The sequence below is a fragment of the Aphelocoma coerulescens genome, chromosome 1, assembly GCF_041296385.1.
Source record: "Aphelocoma coerulescens isolate FSJ_1873_10779 chromosome 1, UR_Acoe_1.0, whole genome shotgun sequence".
Lineage (NCBI taxonomy): Eukaryota > Metazoa > Chordata > Aves > Passeriformes > Corvidae > Aphelocoma > Aphelocoma coerulescens.
The window spans coordinates 59,209,279-59,226,370 of NC_091013.1; the positions used below are offsets into that span (position 1 = coordinate 59,209,279).

Below are 17,092 nucleotides of genomic sequence, written 5' to 3' on the forward strand. Positions count from 1 at the left end.
ATACAAAACATCAAAGAGATTGTCTTACAGTCGTGTGATTTCTTAATTTATATTTTTCAAAAATATTTTTTTAACTTTTTTCAATATTTTTTTATCTTTTCTTCAGAAAGTGCAGGTGAATGAGTGGTTCCTTAAATTGGACCCAGCATCCTAATGTAACTTCCTATTGTTAAATGTTCCTATTTAGTGGATTTCATGACTCCAAGTCAAATAAGTGCATAGAATTCAAGTGCTGTTCTGTGCCTAGACTAACACCGTCATAAATTTGGTTATATGGCCTTTCCCTATCCTTCCTTTACCTACATGCTCTTGGGTGAAGCTGAAAATGTTTTTCCAAAACTTTCTCGTCCATCATAAGTGCTCAATTCTTTCTAAGATGCTTTCTCATCTAATGCAAATTCACATGTAGTCTATGTTTTATATAAATAAAATTAACTGTATCTTGTAGTAATTTTATTACTGGTGGCTTACTAACCTGTCTTTTTAAAGAAGACTTAAATGCCATTTACGAGCAAGTAAAACTACAAAGGAAAGCAGGTGGTATAAATTAGAACTGGTGAAGGTACCAGGGCTAGAAAGCAAGCTATCCTCTCTTTAGGACTTGCCTTAGGAGGAAATCCTCAAGAAAGAATTGCAGTTGAAACTACCTGATTGTTACAGAACTCAGACAAGAAGTACAGTCTCCTCTTACTGATGGTCACGTCACCCCTAAAGCAGTAAAGAATCACTGTTCTCTGAGCAGCAGAATTGTCTTCCCAAGGCAGGTGAGGACTCCCAGACCAAGATTTACCAGTCTTTCTGGCTGGGAAGTCACGTCAGTGCACCCTCTGTAGCCAGCCACCTGCCCACAGTGCTGTTCTTACAGGTGTCTATCTCTCATATACTCTGTTTAGCTACTTTAGCCCACTTCTCTTTCCAAGTTACACCACTTCTGTTTGAAAAAAAACATCTTTTAAAGACTATTGGTGAGAAATTACTATTCAAAGCTGGCAGTTCTCAGACAGGTATAGACACACGTAAAGCAGGTAAATAAACTTTATGTTCAGAGGTAGAATATAGTCCACTTAATTACATGGGTTCTGTTTTGCTTGCCCTCACTATCTATTTTAAACTAATCTAAGCTAGGCTCTCTCTGTAATCGAAAGAAGCCAATAGATACCTAAAGTATGTGCTTTTAATTGTGCTCTGAAGATTGCCTTTTTCCCTTGACTAGTCCCTTGACAGTGCAATCTCTTTGCCATTATTGTTCTGCAGAGTCAGGCATAATGATTCTGCACCAGGACTACCATGCTCTACAATGATTTCATTATAGTGAAATACAGCGCTAGTGGGTACATAGGATCCATAGATAACATTCCACACTTTGTATTGCTCTCAGAAATTCTGTATTTTGTGTAATTAGTACAGTACAAAACAACCTCAGCCACCCACAAATAGATTTTCCTATAAATGAGTTGTCTCCTAAATTTGAAAAACCTTTCAACTGGATCTTTGTGTATCACAGTCCTTCCTATATGCACCAGTGAATATGGAGCCGTGTATAATCTGATGAGGAAAATGGGATTTCTATTTTAATTCAGATGGGCATAGGTAATTTGGATTCATTTCTGAATGAATGATGGAATATATGTTAAAGTCTGTTAAGCAATGAAAAGATCAATGAAAATAGTCTTTTCAAAAGATTGAGTCTCAAGTAATGGCTTGTTTTTGTTTCATACCAAAAATAGCTTTGTGTGTTGGCATTTTATTATTATTATAATAAAATTCCTTTTATTGTTTTCCCATGTTGAAACCTTAATGCTTTTCTTTACTAGTTGTTTAGCTTTATGTTTTATGGAATAATTCAAATTTAACATAATTAGTATGTTGTACAAGTAAGAGACAAATATTCTGCAATATATGCATACAATATGATTATAAGGCCCAATGAAAGTATTTTGTTTACTGCTTATTTTGAATGGCAATGAGACTATATGAATTAAAGCAGGTGCTGTTATAGTTTTTGTCACTGCATACTATTTTTATGCCTTTTTTTTTTAACTGCAGAGTACTGCAGAGTACTGCAGAAGCATGGGTGTTTTAGTTTTTGGGGGTTTTTTTGGTTTTTTAGAGAGAGTTCATAAAACATTTTCATGGAACTCAAATCACTTTTCTTTTAATACTTTCACCTACTAATCTATCTTACTTAACAAAAATGCATACAAACAGAACTAATGTCTAATAATCACAGGGCTGCCTTCCCATTTAAAGTATCTTCTCTAAGACTAAACTTAAACACTTAGTCCGCTGTGGATGTGAAATCCTTAAATTTAGATGTACACAACTAGAGTTTTGTAAGTTTTGCATGGCCAGGACTAAATCTAAGCCAATTTCAGTTTAAAGCAGTGATGATTTTCACAATGAAGGGTAGGATTCCATATACCAATGCAGAAATAAAATTTATTTTATATGCTGAGTTTTAAATCCAGAATACGTTTCAAGCTTGTCAGAAACTTGCAAAGCTATACAAAAGTTTGGGTATCACAAATGTGTCAGAGAGAAGTGCCTAAACAACTATAAGAACTATGTCTACTGGAGATAAAGGTTAGTGAACACGAAGGATGTTTAAAAAGGAAAGAATGGTGATAGATAATGGCTGAGCAGCATACTTAATAATGGTGTCTTTCACATCTACAGTTCCTGTCAGCATATTACGTACTAAACAGAGTTCCCCCCCTTATATCCAAACTGTTCACTGCAACAACCAGAATATAATTTATTTTAATTATATTCTTCATGTAGCCAGAAAAAGCTTTGTGAAATTTTATAGGTTTTGTTAAATAAGTGGTGAGATGGATACTCATAATGGTCTATCAGGCCTTAAAATCACCAAATCTGTACCCTGTCCTCTCTCATAGGGAAGGTATGAGCTCAACAATCTCTTGTCTCTGTCCAGGCTAGGAAATCCTCCTTTTATGCAGATTTTGCTGCAGTCGAAAGTCTAAAGCTTTCAGATACAGAAGTTACTTTTAGATGTCTGAAGTGTGGGCTCTCTTTACCTGTTTAAAGTATCTACATTAGGGTGAAATGAAGCACAGTTTAGAAGTGCTGGTTTCTCCTCACTGACTGTGAAGGGAGCCTGAGGCAACCAGCACAAATTCATTCGGTCCAGTTAATCTCACACTGGGACCAAGGGCCTTTGGTCAGGCACAAGGACGCACAGGACTTTGCATGCTCTTGTTACAAATAATTTTATACAACCCTGACGGAAGGAGTCAGGTTTGTTTCTGTACCTGCATTACGTATCCATAGTCAATGAATTATATCTATTTCATAGTTGTAGCTATAATAAAGCTGGTTAAATTTGTAGCTTCTTGTTTTAAATGTAACTGAGAATATTTCAAAGTATTCATTACCACAAAAAAGTTATTTTTTTTTAAAAAAGGAAATGCATCTACACATATGTAATTGAACTTTTTGCTTTAAGCCATATTCTGTTACCTAACCAAAGAGTTATAAATTTATACATCTGCTTCAGCTTATTGAAACTGTCCTGATTTTAAGCTTAATTGCTGGAAAAAATCTGTTTGGCTAGTAAGCTCATAATAAGCAAAGATTTTGAAGAGATGTAAGATAAATTATCGAATGCCATAACTGAATTCTTAGAAATAGAGGATATTCTCCCTTTGCACTCCCTTCCCCATAGTTTTCCTCAGTTAAATTCCTGAAATAAAAATACATAAATATATAGCTTACTATTTTTGCTGCAAAATTTTTACAAATCTCTTTGGAGTCAGCTGAATTGTTATTCTTAACACTGCTGGCTAACATTGAGAATCTAGATAATAATACGAGGTGTATGTGGTATTATTTTATGACACAAAACTGAAAATGATATTTCTTCTATAGGATGTTGCTTTGAAATTAATAGTAACATGCTTGAAATTTGCATTTTAATAAATTTTCTTTAGATTCTTTAGATAATTGCATTTTAATAAATTTAGATTTTGCTGAACGTTGTGAGATTTTTCAATAGCATTTTCCTTCTTCCTTAGCGTTCAAAGCTACTCAGGTGTAGCATTTCTCTTGAAATGAGAGCTGATGAAGGTGCTAGAAAGGATTTGAGAATATATCTCTAGCATGTTAGTATGAGTGACTAACTTAATTGATGAGCTAGCAATGAGTTGAAAGAATATATTTGTTCTAGAAAGAACTATCATTTTAATAATTATTATGTATATTGTGTTTCCTAAAAGGTGTTTCTATCATCTCTTTAGAACATGGTGTGAGAAAAAGAATTTTCTTTATTAGAACCACATGGTGATTGTGCCTGTGTATGACTGAGAGTAACCTATAGACATTCTGGTCTGAATGAATTTATGCTCACATAAAACTCTTGTGTGTACCTTGTGTTCTAAAAAAATCTTCTCAAGTATTTTGAGTGGTCTTAAATCTTTGAAGAGTATCCACAGAACTTCTCCTGGCTGTCTAGTTCTAGTTTCTTTAGTTACATATGGAATAATGGAGGGGAAAAGTGAGGAGATTTCTGAGCAGTCAAGTGATTTTCATCACAGACAGACTTGGATCTGGAAATAAGTTGTTCTATGGGTTGCAGATTTTTTTGTCTACACCAAGTTGGTATCTATAGTCAGTACAGTTGCAAAGTAGTAAACACCAGTGATTCCATCCAACTGGCAAAGCTCACCCCAAAACAAGACTGCCAATGGCTGGTTTAAAGGCAATGAAGTGTCTGCACATCCACATGTGAGAAAGAATTTTCATTGCTTAGATGGGATCACGTAGTAGGGATTTGGAACTAAAGTCTGGGCTTGGAACTAAAGTCTGGGCTTTTGGTGGGATGCATGCCAATATAAACCAATACAGTAAACAACTGAACAAAAGCCTAAAGAGGAAAAAAATGGAATTGTGTAGAAGTTTGCCTTTAAAGTCTAAAATCTGTCATGTGAACAGCTTCCTGATGGAATTTGATAATTCATGTATGCAATGGCAACTGAGTTTCCACACTATCTCCAGTTTTACTTGGTGTGCTAGGATTGGCTTTTATGTTCTCCATGGCAGCCCATAAACTTCTGTGCTTTGTCTTAGCGACTGGTGATGCCACCAGACCTGTGTTTTGGCTGTTGCTGAGCTGTGCTTGCACAGTGTCATGGCTTTCTCTCTGTCCACCCACAAAACACACAGAGCCATGAGGCTCAGGGTGAGCAGGAGGTTGGGATGTCCAGCACAGCTGACCCAGGCTGGTGCTCTACTATATGATGTCATACTCAGCAATAAAATCTCAGGGAAAGGAGGAAAAGTTCTTTTTGAACATGTTCCCTTACAACCTTAGCCCTATTTTAAAAGGACTACAATTTTTCCCAACTTCCTTAAGAAAGCCCCTTCACAGATTTTATGCTTTTATGTGTCATACTATGAATAATATTTAGTCAAACACCCAGAGTAATTGAAGAAAGAAAAGCGTTCATGCTAATTCAGATAAACTTCAGTGGTCTCTGCTGTAATGTGTTGTTCTCTGAATTCTGGCACTGTTCAAGCATTTACATTTAACATGAGAATGCATTTGACCATGCATGCTACAGAGAAATAAGTTAAGCATATGTTTTTCTCTTTCCGAGTGACTGAACTTGTGTATTATTATTTTAATTACCCCTCAGGCAGTCTTCTGATGTGTGATTGTGTGCAGGTCAATGTTCTGAGAGTCCTTCAACATGATAGTTCACAGAATAATAAGCCTGTCATCACACCTTGATTCATTGTTACGTTGTTTCTTGGACTTTTTCTCTTACTCACATTTGCTTAGCAACCAGATCACAAGTCTCATACTTATTATTCAAGTAATCACCCTCTGCAGCACATAGATGCATCAATTAAAGCTTTACAATGAATTCAGTATATTGTTCTGTGTGGAATCCTCAGGTGTCAGGAATTAAAAATTGATTTTAAATGTTGCAGGCCGTGTTCAAATGGCTCATCTGTGTTTATGTTAAACAAACAAGCATGCTAACAATTCTAAACAATAGAAGTGGTAGGTCAAAATCATTAGGAAATGAATGATAAAATTATATTCTGTTCTTAAAGCACTTAGTCTTTTAGAGCTTCACCAATTAAATGCAGCTCTAACATGTCTGAGTGCTGAACATTTATTTTAGCTCTGTTTCTTCAGATGCAAATCAATTTAATATCTGCTTTATATGTTCTTACCTATATTCTTTGTAAACATTTTCTGGCTAATTTTCCGATTTGTGTAAATTTCACAGCAATTTATTATTAGGATGAAATTCAAGTACCCAGAAGCTGTCAAGATGGTTCAGTGATTTAACGTTGGCGTCCTGCAGCTTTGACTGTAATCAGCAGATGCTCTGGCATTACCATAAATGTTTTCTTAACCGTCTCTGTCAAAAAAAAAAAAAAGAGAGAGAGAGAGAATTTTTCCTGTTTGGAGTCTCCTGTTTCTGATTAAATTTGGTTTGGGTTCTTTTGCATAATTAATATACCATGATGATCTCTAACCACTTGTTTTTAATATCACCTTTTGAGCTAAACACATTTGCAAGACTGCTTCGTAAGTCAAAACAGACAAAGGAAAAACAAGTCTATGTTTAAGAATCCTCTGTTTCCATGGCTTGGGAGGTCTTACTGCCTTCTGCCTTGTCTCAGTGAGTATAAAGGGTTCAGGTTTTCAGTCTCAGTTTTTCATGTTCTATGTAATATTTCAAGTTTCTCCATGAGCGAGAGGTTTTTTCCTGTATGTGCAAAGATGTGCTGCATTTTAGATTTTCGGAAATTTAAAAAAAAACCTCCTACATGGTAAGATTAACTTTTGTTAGCTGGTTATTTCTAAATAGTATTTGAGAGCAATTGATTAGGAAAAGAAGGAGGAAGCGCTACAGTTAGCTTCTGTTGTTTTTAACATACCAAAGTGGCTGCTGAGTGTTTAACTGGTAGAATATAGGGCAGTAAATATGTTCATCATTTGGATTTGTTGGGGGTTTTATTTTCCAGAGGTAGGAAGCTTCCTACTGTGGTTTTTTTCCGCTACGGTTGGTTAAAGAAGACAAACTTGTGTGTTTCTTTTCCATTTCAGTTATTTTCATCAGCATGTTGTTTATCATTCCCCATTGCAACTGATAGTGGCTTTCCTTTGATGGCAGCAGTCTTTATGCATATTCCTGAAGTTTTCCATCAAAGTGCACCTTGAAAGCAGTATTCATCTGTAGCTAGGTGGTTTGCGGATAGGTTTGGAGGCTAAACATGTCTACTGCTCAAAGGCAGTTTAGTTTGTGGGATCTACATTAATTATCATCAGCCAAATAGAGGGTAGCTCTAGACTATGGACCTCTGTGTATCTTGTCACAGATCACTAACTTATCAGTTTTGACTGTTAACTCTAAAGACGATTTGGAATGCAAACTGCAATATACTTTTGAACGAAATAAAACAAGTAATAAACCACATTCCAGGAATTTAAAATACTCTAGAACATGTTAACTTCCAGTTTTATTATTATAATTTCCTGGTTATTTCTTGACTTGAAGAAGAGAAAAAGTTGATGTTTGTCCTATTTGTACCTTGAGAGAAATCCTGTAAACACCTAGGTTGTGAATTGTTTCTTCCCACTGAGGTCTGAAGACCCCATGCTACTGGTATTCATGTAGATCAATATTTATCGTTTAACCCCCTTTGCCTGACATAAATAATAATATTAATTTATTGGTTATTAATACTACAGTTATGCCATATGATTTATCCATTTTGAAATTAAGATACTTAGAATTTAGTTTTTCAAGGATGTTTCAAACCATGTGCTCTAAAAATCATTAATGACCACAAAACAGATTTCTGTTTTGGAAATTTCCATTTTGCAGTTTCCTAGAAACTGCCAAATGTACCTTCTTTTGGGGAAAAATGCATGAAAAGACACAGGAAACCAACTATAATTCAGGGTGAAAGAGGAAGAATACCAAACTCCTAAGTCTGAAATACTGATCTTCTGAAGACACCTGCAGAGGTTTCTTCTCTCACTGACCTTGGGTGATTTCTGTCAGCAGCTTGATCCACACTCTTGTTCTCTTATCATCTTGACAGGCACTCAAGACTTTTAATAAAATCCCAGTAAATTAAAGTTGAATTTCTTGTAAAGAAAAGTCATTGTCTTATCACAGGTGAGAACATATTAGTTTAAACAGAGAAATTAGTTCCAACTCATTGCAATTGCAAGGTATCTTTGGAAAAGATAGGTAAAAGTTTGAATGGAGTGATCAGCATGAACTGAAAGTAGTCTTTGAGAAGACATAGGTAGGAAAGGGATTAAAAGACTTTTAAAAGGCTTTACTTTAGGGCCAAGTAAAAGGGAGCTGGTCCAGCATAGTTCCCCTCGTCAAAAATTAGTTTGCTCACAGTTTGTAATTGACTTACTTTGAAATTTAGTTTCTATAAATTCTCTGTATTAGTCACAGTGTGCTGACATACTCTCTTCTTGCCTTTGAAATGCACATAGTGCATATTCACTATTTTAAAAAACTGTCTCATCTAAATTGAGCTTACTGATAGTGTTTATTCCTTGTTTCACACCTTTTTAATGCAACACTGAAGAACAGCAGCAACTATTAAATGAAATATGCATAGTTTAAAAAAGAAATGTTCCAAATATCAGTAACACTTTTTCATGTCTCATGAAGTATTGTCTGCTTTAGATTAGTAGAGTTGTGAGCATTTAGTATGAAATACTAAGGTGCAAGAAATTACTTATCAAGCAAAGGTCTTTTGAGTACAGTTCCCACTCCTTTAGGTGTTAGGGCTGGGGCTGCCCATTCGAACTGAAATAAGTCATGCAACACACAGTGCTCCTTCAACCAGGGACATTGTTCAAGCCTACTCTTGTCAGTCAGAGACATTGTTGAAAAAACATGAAATCAATAAAAAGTACTTAAAATATTTTCCATTAAAGTATCCAGAAAGGAGCTATCCCATTTTTTTATGAGTGATCTTACATAGTACAGATGGACCTTATAGCTGTAGTAGTCTTTTATATTATGTCTAAATTCTGATTCTGAGGGATAAGGCAGACTTTGAGAAGAATAAAGAAGTCTTGTTATGTTCTCACACCAGGGCTAAGGTCTGGGAATGGATTTCAGAAGGCCAACCTTGGGCTGTAAAAATGTCATTAAGGGAAAATTGGGTGCCTGAAAAATCTTGGGGCTCACAACTGTCCGGTGTCTGGGGCTCTAATAGGGGGTTAGTGTAGGAAACAAGACTGTGGTTTCAAAATTGAGAGGAAAACATGAATTAATGATTTTCTTCTTGACGTTTCTGCTAGTAAGAAGCCAAGAGTTTGGAATCTGTTTATTTAGATGGAACATATGAGGATATACCCCAGTATCCTTATGAGATCCATAGTGTGTGACCATTGTCTAAGTACAATGTCAGTTGTTAAGGTTGCACTGGGACATGCGTGGTGGTGTGGTCAGTGTGATTTGTGGGAAATGGACAGGACTTCCAACACAGAGACTGGGTTGTGACAAGCATTTCAGCTTGTGGGAATGCTATACAGCTGCATCCAGAATTAGCACATGGCACTACTGTCAAAAATACATTTCTTTTCCCCTGATGTTTTGCTGGGAAGATACATGAGCACAGCATGAGCATGGTGTAGCTTTTCCATGAGTTTGAGTTCCATGCATGGAGAACCAGAGACAAGCTATGGCACCACACTGGGGAGCCAGTGGTAAGAGTTATGGCTAGGGCTGTTACTTTCTCCAAGCCAAAGCCATTTGGCACGGGAACATTCCTTCAGAGTATTGTCTAGGACAGGCAAGTCATTATGTAAAAATAATTTGCATTGCCAGTAATGTCAGTACAGGTGGGCTTTAGAAAATGTTGGCATAGACATAGCTTCAGGAATATGATGTAGCATGTGGAACACAAGTCAGCAAGATCAGAAATATTCCACTGGGGTTTTGAGCATTTTTCCCTGTTAACTTGGTAAGAGATGTAATGAAGTTGTAACTGCAATTGTTCTTTTTGTGTTACAATTTTGTCATGCCCTACATTGAGATGTATGACTGTAATATGAGCATATAATGCCATGCAATGCAGTTCTCCTTATTGTATTTGCAACTTTATTTTTCAATCAGTCTACAAGTATTTACATAAAACCGAAATATGTCCTTAATATCAAGACTTTTACTGAGAAACTACGTGATGAAATAAAGCTTTTCAACATCCTTTTTAATTTTAAATATTTATTCGTTGTTTTAAAAAAATCTATGTTGACTTTAGTGAGTCTCTTGCAATCACTTTTGTTCTCTATTAAAGGTAATATATAACACTATTATGCAGGATTTTACAATCTTCAACTGATCATGTTTTTCTTCCCCAAGTTCACAGCAGGCAAGTCTCATACTACGGATTTTTTTTTTTGTTCAGATGCTAGTGCACAATTTCCTTTTTCTGAATATGAAGTATGTCGCCTTTAACAGATTATAAGCATACCATTATAAGTTGTTCTATGTTAGGACACCATTTAAACTGTGGAAAGCTATGTCAAGCACAACTTTCTGTCAACTGAATTTCCTGAGCATTGCTGTTAAAAGTCTTGTATCTAGATGATAGTAACTATTTGGCTTTAGGTTTTGTGAATATGGTTTTGGAATGCTTTTGACTAACAGTAATGTTAAAGCAAATAATATCTGCAAAAACTGAATTTGAAGAGGTTGGAGGACCCACAAAAGTTCAATATTGAACAAGGGAAAGAAAAGATTAAATGTCATGGAATCTGGACACTGAGACTTTTGTAGTGTACAATGTGATCTCTGCCTAACCCGTGCCTTGAAGCATCCACTAGCAGTAAAGTCAATACCATTATGGGTTATCACCTGAGCATATAGAAAATTTAATCATGAATTCAAAGTTACTTCTTTGTTTTTTTTTTTCACCTGCATAGTGGTTGGTATGATACAGGTGAATGACAAATTTTGATTGTTGAAAGTGACCAAATACTAGAATCTTGTCTCAACTACTTCCAGTATATAGCGGAAATTAATAAGTTCTGTCTTTATCCAGTGATTTTTAATGTCTGATTTCTTTTTGTCTTGCTACTGCTGGAAGATGCGCCTTGCTACAGTAGGTGGACAAATAGTGCATCTCCGGAAATGTAAGCTTTCTTCTTCGCAAGAATTCATGCAGAAGTGTCTTTGCATGAGTAGTTTTTGTTTCACCTTCTGTGTGTTTAATTATATTCAATTCTTTAGAAGTGTATTTGAACCAATATGTGTGTGTAAATACATTTTGTTTCAAATATAGTTTATTGTCAAAAGCACAAAACAAATTTATGTATGTCTGTGATGTAACGGTTCAAAGCATTTTGGAAAAAGTCTGTTAATACCTGTATGGTTTGTGGATTTTCTGTGTGTTCCCTTGTTCTAGAAACATAAGTGGCCATTGTCACTAAGCCATCTCCTGGCTGTTTGGGCAGCCATATCAAATGCTGTCTTCAGAAACAGATCAAATTCCTGCTTATGACTGGTTATGGTTTCTTGCTCTCACATGTATATTTGTGAATTCCAATACTTCATTACTCTGCTGGTTCAAGGTTTTAATGTCTAATAGCAGTAAATTAATGGCTGTTTATCCTTGTACTTACTTTGTTAGTTACTCATAACTTCTGGCTTTTCTTGGAAGTAAATAACTATATGCTTTATAGCCTTTTTCATACTGAACTAAGAAAGTACAGCTTTTCCACAGTTGTGGTCCAAGTTGCATGCTAACCTGCAGCAGTTTGCAGCCATGTAGTTCTGAATTCACAGGAAGATGCACTGGCTTTTTTAAACCACTCACTTCAACAGTGGCAGGTTAAATATTAACTTCTTTGGTTTTACCACTATAGCACAGAATTTGAGGGAGGTGAGGTTACAATCCCAAGTCAGGGCAGTGGAATGGATGTGGTACCAAATCACCAATGCATGCAAGTTTTGAATCAGTGTGTGAAGCAGTATAGAGTGTTTAAGAGGTTTTTTTTAACACAAATAATTTTATGCTGGCTTAAAATAAAAAAATTGAGGAATTAGTGAGACTTTTTACCTTGATAGTGGCTAACTAATTTTACTCTGATTTAAAGAGAAGTGGTCTTTGATAAGAATGCCACAAACAGCACATGTACCTCAAGTATCACGGCAGTTAATTATTTAGGTGCACATTTACTGAAGTGAAATCTAGGACTGTAAGTAAATTTGTATGCTTTCTGAGCCAGGTCTAGAAAAGTTCAGGGTTTCTGAATGAAATTCACAACAGCCAATTTGCTAAGCAGGGAACTGCCTACCTTAGCATCTGCTAATACTGGACTTGCACTTAGGCGTAGCAATGCTATGTGAAGTTCCTTCTTGATTGAAGAACATAAATGGTAAAGATGCCACCTGATTTAAAAAGCTGCTGAGATAACAACTTTGAGATGGTAATACTGGATTTAGATAAAATATGTATGTCCAAGTACTATTTTTTTAGTTGACTCTAGCTGCTCAGTATCATTTGTAGCATGGCTGAGACCAAAGTGTTCTCATTATTAAGGAAATGCTACTAATCACTAGCGTGACTTTGTGATTTTTCTAGTGAATCTTGACATCATCATTGCTAAGGAGATGAAGCAAGAACTGCTCATGTAAACTAAAAACTGTTTAAGGCACTTTCCTAATGCCATTTTTCGTTGTTGAAGAACCCTTCAGACCAAAGAGAAAGGCTGGTCATTCAAGTTGAATAATCCACTCATTACTCTATGCCTAGAAGTTCACAATTGCTGTTGTTTTAAGAGGAAAAAAAAAGGGCACAGCTGTCTTCAGCTTTACTCTGTCCTATCCCTATGCAACAATTCCAGATTGTAGGCAGCAATTTATGGGACATGCTAAAGTGCAAGCCTCAATTAGTTACTGAGTTTCAAAGTGGTAAGAGTTGGGATAGATCCCAAGAGCTGCTACTTATTAATAACTAGCTTGCAGCAGTTCCTTGCTTTGACTGCAGTTGTGTCTCACTCTAAGGCACCTCTACTCTGTCCTGTGTACACGATGAGAAACTGGGGATTTTACTGCTGGATTTTACTTTGAGGCCTCAGTTCAAAACTGTTCCCCACGTCTGTTATACAGTCTAGTTCACCACACCTAATTCATCCTCACATTTTGGGGTGAACTGCAAAGTAGTTAAAATTTGGTTATTGGTACATTTGAGAAGCTTACTTTCAGTTCCTAATTTCTTTTTGACTTTTTAAAAAATCCAGTAGCTATGCTTCATCTCTGATTATATGACAATATGTTTTCTTTTACTTAAAAGTGTTGATGTTTAAAACACCAAGTATTTTTCTTGCTGCCCCTAGATTGAATGTAAACAGAAAGGTCTGTGGTACAGCTGGTAGTTTGTATATTGACACAGGAAGAATGCTTTTATCAGCTTGCAAATATGTGTTCAGAATCAATAAGCATAAACATTTAAGCAGAATGGGATATTTAAGAGTGCACATACTGGGGATATTTTAATTATATATGACGGGTTTATTACATGTAATTATAAAGATGTGTTCATAACCAGTCTTTGGCCTCCTGTGATTCAGGAACACTCTGCTGCTGCATATTCAAGGTCAAATAATTTTCCATAGTGTAAAACAAAAATTACATTTTTCAGCTAAGTGTCAAATTTGTCTTAAGAAATTCTAATTAAGAATTGTTTATCTGATTCAGAAGATGATGGAAAGGAGGTATTTATTTTACTCCATTTCCCAAAAGGTGATCATACTTACAAAATTTGCTGAGATTGTCCAAGGAAGTGTGTAAAATCCTCATCCATCACCGAGAGCCCCTGGTCAGGGAATGACAGTGCAGTAAATATCTTCAGCAGCTGCCTTTTAATGTACAAGCTGTTTTCGGTAGGAATTTTCAGCACTCGCATAAAACACACTGTCATGAGTGACTGCCTGTGCTCCAAAGTCATTACTATTGGGATGATGGAACATCTTTCAGCGAATAACCAAAAAACTTTAAATGTCATGTCAAGTGTGTTGAAGGCATTTTCAAGCCTTTCTCAAGGTTACATGAATATTGAGTAGGCCTGTTTTTAAAAAGTTTGAGATCTGTGAGAGGAGCCACTCATAAGCTGGTTTGGAGAACAGTCACTTGAGCTGGAAGGGGGGGGCGAACAACAGAAAAAGAAATCTGTCTTAATACATGCCAAACCTGCAAAACTCCTGCCTGGATATTAACTGAGTGCAACTTTGTGTGACAGGCAATGCCAGTGATGTTTAGCAAAAAATAGTGAATGACACAATTTCTTGAAATTACTTAGCTGCCTAAAAGTTCACAAAGGAAAGAAAAGGTATTACAATGGATAACTAAATTAAAATAGATTTTTATATACATTTTAAAATTTGAACAATTAAAAAATATGTAGGAAATGTAATTAACCAGGTGAAACCTTGGAAGATACTGAGAGGTGCTAGGTACTCTGTTTTCTCTTTGACTACACTAAGAGAGGAGGATCCTGTCAGGCTATATCCATGATTTTGTAAGAAATATGGATGTTAATCTAATGAAGACATGTCTGTCTCACTTCCAAAGGACTGAGTCCACTACTTTTGAAGTGATAATATATTTTGTCTTGCCTCCTTGGCAATCATTACTCCTTCTAGTATGTAAGAAGGACTACATACATTATCTGCATGTAAAATTTGTCTGATCAAGAGGTCTTTTTATATTACAGAATATCGAAACTGAGTATTTTAATAGTGAAACAAAGTTTGTTTGATTTGTCTTCTGCAGAGAACCAGAAAGGACAGCCAGAGAAGCCGTGTTCGCACCACAGTATCAGTTTAAACTCGACAAGAAGTCCAGTCACCAAAGAAGTTACATATGATGTGGAAACAAGTTCTAAGGTGTTGAGCAAGGCTCTTGGGAGAAAGGAAGCCTGTCATGGAGAAGGCAGCAAAGAGAAGAAAATAGATCGTATCGGGTCCCCTTCGAAGGGAGAAGCCATTCCAGAAGTAGAAGCTCTCTTGGCAAGACTGCGAGCACTATAGAATAATCATATAAAAGATTAAATAAAAGTTAAAAACAATAGCCTACACTACATCTTTAAAGAAACAGTAATTTTGTATTATTAATATTACATAGTTCTGAGTTCCTAACTTCTCTGTGGGTGAATGATCTACTTCTAAACTTTGTTTGCAAGACTATACAAAACAGTACTATAGTTTTGCATAACTGCAAGATGATTTTTTATTATATGTTTTTACTTAATAAGCATATGAAAAGTATCAGAAGAAAATAAATACTAAATTATTCCAAAGCACAATTCTTTTAGTGGACAGGCTGCTGACCACCTGTTCTGAGTGCTTCTGAAAATAGGAATATCTTTTGAATATTGTTAAATCATCATGCCTGGGAATAGGGTCAGTAAATAACAGAAAAGGTATTCTTATATTTGCTACTGTAATTTCTATATTTAGGAGGTTAAAGCAACAAAAATGTATCATTATAGTATCTTTTACAATTACAGTAATATACAGTATCAGCCATATTCCAGTTTGAGCTCATCAAAGAGCAGCAAAGCTTGCTGAATTATAGATATATTTACCAAATGATAATCCATGAACAGTAAACAAAAAATCTATGCAAATAATATACTTTATGTGTAATTAATATATCATTGCTTTTAATGTTATTATGATTATTATATCAAAATAATATATACAATTGCTTTGATTGCATGGTTTTGGAACTGTGTCTTTAGTGGGAGAAAATGTCTTCACAGTTATTTACCAGTGAAATTTTTGATCTTTTCACGTGCAAATTAATATATTTCTATAAAAGGAACATGTAATGGAGAAGAGTTTTTCAACTGGTTTTTCACAAACTCATTTTCCAGTAGCCCATAAAGTCTTCCTTGCTGGCACAACAGGAGTCTTGCATGTGATTGCATCTCTTTTATCCCACTGTCACTGTACAGCGTTGCGTGCTCGCGATCTTATTTATTAAGTGCACATCAGAAAGAGTTGCTACCAATGTTACCGAGTAGGAAGCTACTGTTAGTATCTTTGCTCCATTATTTAAAGCTTCCTTACTATGAGAGTGTATTAAGAATCTAATATCTTTCTTCTAAATTACTTTATTTTTCTTTACAAAATGCTGAGAAATATGTCTTTCAATAAGAGTCAGTTACATGAAACCAGTGTTTCAATGCTCCAGTGCTTTTTATATCCTTGTTTAAGTTGCCTTTGTACCTCGTGCACTAAACATTAATAAAGTTAATTAGAACTTGAAAACTGGGCCTGTTTATACACACAGCATAGGGGGGTTTTCAGCCATCATGGGAATCAATCTCATGTTTCTGGGACTGTTGTAGCTGTCATTATACACTGATTACATTTCCTGCCTTACCTGAAAAAAAGAGGTATAAACAGAAGTCAGGGAAGGATTCAGAGCAGTCCTGTCAGACAGACATTTCTTCAGCTCCCCTTGCAAACAATGGGCACAGCTGTCATACAGAGGCACCTTTGGTAACTTGAAATATATCTCGAATGGATAACTCAAAATACAGTGACTGATAGTTGTTCCACTAAGGTCTTCTGCACCTCCAGTATTAAGCCTTACTACCCCTATTTACAGGGTGCAGTAAAAATTGCTGTCTAAAAAGTCCAATATTATTGACTACATAAAATGACATTTCAAACACAAAGAAAATGCCTGTTCAAGGGGAGGGAGTTAGCAGTTCACTGAATCTCTGCAGTTGCTGGGGATGTACTAAAATAAAAGTAGAGAGCTATCTCTTTAATATCAGGAGGATGACCTACCAAGGGTAGGGGGAAGTACAAATTATTTTCATGAACACTATAAATTTGTTCATTTGAATTAGTGGGTGATACTCCACCACAGAAAACTGACAGTTCAGGACACTACAGCATAGCTGATCAAGCAAAGAAAAGTTAGAAAACTATCTACTGAATTTTGCAGTGAACAAATGCTACTAGAAGGCTAGCATCTCCTGATTTTAAAATAAATATTTATCTTTAAAATTACAGAATTTAAGCTACTTCTTTTTGCAGTTTGGGAAGCCTTTAGAA

At 35.7% G+C, this 17,092-nt stretch overlaps 1 protein-coding gene across 2 annotated transcripts in view; it reads left to right on the forward strand.

Annotated features, from left to right (window-relative positions):
* Window positions 1-16,251, forward strand: part of DIAPH3 (diaphanous related formin 3) — a 208,366-nt gene extending 192,115 nt beyond the window's left edge. For both annotated transcript variants that reach the window (XM_069009459.1, XM_069009468.1), the window contains one exon: window positions 14,793-16,251. In XM_069009459.1, coding sequence (XP_068865560.1) covers window positions 14,793-15,049 — 257 coding nt within the window. In that variant the 3' untranslated portion in view covers window positions 15,050-16,251. The remainder of the gene's footprint in view (window positions 1-14,792) is intronic.
* The last annotated feature ends 841 nt before the right edge of the window (window positions 16,252-17,092 follow it).